General features: G+C 49.6%; 1 protein-coding gene across 1 annotated transcript in view; it reads left to right on the plus strand.

Annotated features, from left to right (window-relative positions):
- SETD2 (SET domain containing 2, histone lysine methyltransferase) overlaps positions 1-5,673 on the plus strand; it is a 68,449-nt gene that overhangs the window by 32,515 nt on the left and 30,261 nt on the right. The window contains exon 12 of the mRNA XM_035891086.1: positions 125-766. Coding sequence (XP_035746979.1) covers positions 125-766 — 642 coding nt within the window. The remainder of the gene's footprint in view (positions 1-124; positions 767-5,673) is intronic.

Below are 5,673 nucleotides of genomic sequence, written 5' to 3' on the forward strand. Positions count from 1 at the left end.
GACCTGTCACCATCAGATGGATATTTCGGAGTTACCTCTTGTTGAGAAAAGGAAATTGTTCCAGGTTGGAGACGGTTTTAAATTCTAATGGCTCTAACATTGTGATTTTTGTCTTTGCGATTAGATAATGAAGACACTAGAGCTCCTGCCTATACCTACCAAGAACATGCTGGAGGAGAGCAAAGTGCTTCCCATTATTCAGCGCTGGGCTCAGACCAAGACCGCTGTCCCGCAGCTCAGCGAAGGGGACGGCTACTCCAGCGAGAACACCTCGCGGGCTCACACGCCGCTCAACACGCCAGATCTTTCCACCAAGCAGAGCGCGGAAGGTGACACGGACACCCCGAAGAAGCTGGTATTTCGAAGGCTGAAAATTATAAGTGAAAACAGCATGGACAGTGCCATCTCTGATACGACCAGTGAGCTGGAAGGGAAGGAGGGCAAAGAGGACCTGGACCAGCTGGAGGGTGCCCCGATGGAGGTGTCAGAGGAGCAACAGCAGCAGCAGGAGATCAAAGCTACCGTCGATGCGCCGGTGGAGAGCAGCAAACCCCAAGCTGCTGAGCTGGAGACTGAGCCTGAAGCAGAGGTCAAAGAGAGCAACGGGGCGAAGCTGGAAGAGCCCATTACGATGGAAACGCCATCTCAAGATGAAGAGGAAGGCGTCTCGGACGTCGAGAGTGAGAGAAGCCAAGAACAAACGGACAAAATTGTGGATGTGAGCGATTTGGCTACCAGGCTGCTTGACAGCTGGAAGGAGCTCAAGGTAAGAGGCACCTACGTGCAGCTACATCATCTCCGCTCTTGCTACGGAAAATGCAGAGTTGTTTGCGGTTCTGTACAAATGGGGCTGAGTTGTTGTCCTGTTGGTAAATGTTTGACAGCTAAGATTGCCTTTTCTCCGTGAAAGGGCTTCTCCCAGGTGCTTTCTGTAGATATCCTTTCAGTGCAAACTGCCCTGTACGTGACTTACGGTAGACTTCCAGGTGTTGGTGCGTTGCATGCTGAAAATAGCAGTTTGGGCACCACAAAGACTCCTTAGTCATCCAGTTATTTTTTTTACGCTGTTCAGGGGGAGGGCGGCTCTAAGGGATAAAGATTCCCTCCTCAACCGATTAGCAAAAGAGGGTAGCGACAACGCCACAAGCATTTTTGGTTGAAGTGGCCCAGTATCCGTCAACGTTGAAACAAATTGGCGGACCATCTACTCCGAAATTCAATTATCACAACACCGTCAGTGCTTCCTGTCCTGTTAACATCTGCTTTTCAGCTGCAACGTACAGAGCCTCCAGAAACCGGTCTGTTGGCCATATTGCGTTCTCTCGATAGTAGCAGTGCTGGGTTAACCTCTGGGTGTTGGCGATTGGTGTTTAGATCAGGTAAATGCTCAGATTTGGGGGTGTTATTTGAGCCTTTCAAGACTGCTAGAGTATGCAGCTGCTCGTGGTTTCACTCCCAACAAGGTCTTCCTCGGGCAGATAACCTCTTTAAGAGAAGGCCTTGGAGGTTGCAGGCTGCCTTCTCTCCTCCAGAATCAGGCCCCCGTCCCCGCGCAGCCAACTTGGCCGCTCGATCTTCAGCCGACAGCTTTTTTTGATGGGACGTAGGATGACGTTCCAGTAACTCGCCACTCAACACTTCAGGCATTTCCTGGGCTTTCTTTAGGTCTTTGGAAACTCCTTGCTCATCTGCTGCTTCTGTAGGATTATGTTCCTTATTCCTTATATTCAAGAGCAAGAGGGGTGGGAGCCTTTAAGTTGCTTTTACATTTTAATGAGTGTAAAAGCAGCATTTGCTGAGGATCCAGCAAAAGAACTGAAGGCTCTGCCATGCTTCTGGCATGGTGTGGGCGTGGTGGAAAAGGTTGTGGAGGGTCTTCTGCCCTTCTCTTAATCAAGCGTCGGCCCAGTTTTAGTTATTGGAAGTAGTCTTTAAGCAAATTTATGTTTTACGATGCATTGTGTAGCTAAAGAGTTGATTTACCCGTTGAATTTGCTAGTGAGCAATGATTTAGAAGAGGCTAATAAAAATAAGGGGTGGCACACGTACTGCAGTGCCACACACAGATGGAGGAGACCAAGCGAGCTTTGAGACCGTGAACCTTTGCTTGTACCATTCAGCGACTGGAGCTACAAACATTAGCGTTTATAAAACTTCTCTAGAGATTTACATAGGACTTCAGAGAAATCTTACCTTAATTTTGGAGTTTTTCAGAAGAATCAGATACTCTTGAACATTTGCAGGATTTGAGCATAATCATTTGTGCCATAAATCTTAGTGGGAGAAGAGGTGAGACTTTACAAACAACTTCTATAGAGAAGCTAGGTTGTGTTTGGTTTGTTTCTTTTCCCCTCCCCTCTTTACCAAGTGGATCCGTGAGACATCGTTTGCTAGATTTTAATTTGCAGGCTCTTTAACATTTGCATGGGCCTCACGATTTTCTCTATTGAAGTGATGCTGTCGGGTTGAATTTACGACTAAATTGAAACAAAGTCCTTTTCCATCCATTGTTAATACCTGGGATTGTGTAAACTGAAAGCTTAGCCAAGTCTTAGTCATACACCACTTTGGAGATAGACTTGGTTTGGACTACCCAGATCCAGCCTTGAGTTTGCAACCAGACGTCTTCGCTTCAGGATCATGTGCTGCGGTGTTGAAACTTGAAACAGCACTGAAAAAAGATGTTGACAAACACTACTGAAAAGTGTGAAGTTTCACAAAATGAGTGACTCCTCCAAAACATTGGTCTGAGACTAAATTTGACCTGACGGTGTCATTTCATGACCAAGGCTTGTGTTTTCTTTTGAGCTTGGAGGAGCTCAGCCTTGGGTATCTAGAGACCTTTGCTGAAGCCCATGGTTGGGCTGTGGAGTCACGAGCTGTCACAGTTGTTATTTAAGACATGAATTCACATCCTCTCTGTGTACTTAATTAATTAACCTGGGGTCGTTGCGAGGATGCCTGATGCAGCGCGCGTTTCTGGTTGTAGGGATGGGGGTGCAACTCACAAGCCCCCCAGTCACCCCAGCAAATCCCACCCAAAAGAGCAGACTCATGCCGTGGGGCTGTGAAAGCTCATTTTTCTTCGGTAAAGCATTCATGGGGAAACTGTGACCTGGGGATGGATTCTGTCCTGGACTTTATCGTGGCGCTGAGTTAACTGCTTCTGTCCACCTCTCACCTGCTAAGATGCCAGCTGCCACCATAGTCCAGCCCGGAGGTGGCCGATGTCTAAAAGAGAAGACTAAGCTGGCAGGGCAATGTTTTAGATGGAAGGGGGAAGAATAGTCACCTTGGAAAACCCAGTCACCCCAGTGGCAAGAGGGCCAGGTGCCTTTTCCAGCACTTCCAAGCTTTTTAAAAGCTGGTTTTGCTTTGAGTGGTGGAACCTCTGCGATAACTGGCATTGGAGGGGAGGGGGGGAGGGTCTGAAACCTCGTAACTTAAGCTATGTCCTCTCCAGTCTTGCTGATGACCCCCTTGTAATTTCAACCATTTCCATCTAGCTTCTCAGGGCAGCAAGGAGCTGACCATGGGTCTCCTTTTCTCAACTCCATTTTCAACTCCGTGCTGAAGAAGGGAGAGGACATAGCGTGCATACGGTGAAGAAACGGGAAGATGGTTGGGAAGCTGGATGATGCATGAGCAATATAATAGGTGAAAAGAGGACAGAGGTGGTTAACTCATTGATGCCGACGTTATTTTGGTGCGTCCATTGCCGGCAATGGACGTCGCTCCGGGAAAATCCCAACTCCTGGCATGAAAGGATTAAGTGAGCTATCTTTTTCTATACCTCTATACACAGGACTTGTAAGTCCTCGGCTTACAGGGCTCGTACACTCCGATTCCTTAACCTGTGAGGAGTGTTGGCCGCTGCTACATACCCATCGCAACACACACTCACACTCCCCAGCGGGGTAAGTTTTCAGCCTGGGCTTGTGCACCGCCGTTCCCGCTCTCCGAGGAAGCGGTGCATAGCTTCTCCCATGCTGAAAACTCACTCTGAGTGGCAAAGGCTGGTTGGTGGACACCCAGCAGGGTGCAGGTGGTGGTTGAACATGGTTCTTCCAGGTGCCTTAGCTCCAGCTGGAGGATTGCGCTCAGGTAAGGCTCCGGGGACTGATCCGTACAGCCAAACCCATGATGGAGGTGATGTGCAACGTGATGGCCAACAGACATGGTACTCCACCGTCTTGGCATCACAAGAACAAGCAGTAGGGTCAGCACCGCCAAGCGTGGCAAGCTTTTCTCAATGTCATTTTGATGGCTTATGTTTCAGTAGCTAAGGCTGAGGGGCAGGAGAGCTTGTTTGGCTTCAAGCGTAGCATGTGCTTTAATAGCGTTGGTGTTTTGGGGTGGTCTGGCCGTTGGGGTTTCCTCGCCGTTTATGCCAAAGCAGAGCCTTGAGATCCTGCAGCTCCACTACCCAAGCCATAGGCTTCTTGTCATGACCCGTTACATGTCTAAAATCCATCCTGTAGCGAACCTGCGTGCTCTGTCGACCGACAAATGCTGCGTGAACGCGACCGGCACGGCAGCGCTGGCTGCTGCAGAACATCCCACCGTGCTAGCATGGTTTGGGTGCCACTCTGCTGCAGGTGGGACTGAGCTTTTGGCATCTGCCTCCACCCCTGGGTGGGCAGATGATGCTCTCACCTTCTGGGGAAGGGCAGGCAGGAGCTGTAGTGGTGAGGATCTTGCCCTTATGAGTTGGAGAAGATTTTTTTTCTTAAGGAAATCCTTTTGAAAGAGCCAAGTGTCTTGGGTTTAAAAGGTTTCAGTTGGACGCTTCTGGCCTCACAAGTATTTAGCAGTGACTTGGAGTTCAAGGCTCAGGTGTTACCCCAACTTTGGCCAAGGTGGACTTTCTCTTTTGCAATGAAAACACCCATTCCATGAGCTTAATGATCAGCCTGAAGAGGGATAGCAGAGCCAGTGACCCAGGCAAACTGAGCTTTTGTCTTCCCCCGAGAGAGTCTTTCCAAATCACGTCTGATACATCTTGATAGGACAGCCCTGTGAAGCTACTCTTGCCTGTCCTGTTCCCAGATGAGCTGTCCTGGAGCGACTGGCTCTTGCTCCAGCACGCACATTGCAGGCTTTAATTAGGAGGCTTATAATTTGTTATAACTTACAGCAAGAAATAGTTTGCAAAAACAATAGGCACTGGTGAGCGGCCAGGCTGTTGTTTGTGGTGGGTTTTTTTGGCCTTCAGGCAGGGACGTTGTGGCATTAGTCCTTTCTCTTGCTCTTCTCCATCCCTTGGCGTCATGCTGGAGCTTCACGCTCGTGCAGAGGGGATGGGGAGCTGCAGAGGGAAGAGGGGAAAGGAGCATCGCAGGAGGGAGGAAAGCAAGGACGAGGAGATCCAGCCCTGGCTGGTTGAGCATTGGGTATCCAGCCTGGTAAAGGATGGATTGGGTTGCCTGGTGTTTCTTCAACAAATTGACAATGGGCGTTCAGAGTACTCCAGAGCAGAGTTAGGTGAGACGTGGTCTGCAGGTTGTCTTGGCTTGGAGCGTGTAAGCCCTGCCAAACCCTGTGAGCTCCAGAGGGCTGCAGGTGGCTTTCCAGCTCTGCATCCAGGCGTGGGATTCATCCTCTCAGCCCCAGCAGAAATGTGCCAGATTCCTGGTTGGGTGACAGAGGTTTTGAAGCATGGGTGTGCACGTG

This window comes from Egretta garzetta, unplaced genomic scaffold (assembly GCF_000687185.1).
Source record: "Egretta garzetta isolate BGI_Z169 unplaced genomic scaffold, ASM68718v1 scaffold513, whole genome shotgun sequence".
NCBI classification, from domain to species: domain Eukaryota; kingdom Metazoa; phylum Chordata; class Aves; order Pelecaniformes; family Ardeidae; genus Egretta; species Egretta garzetta.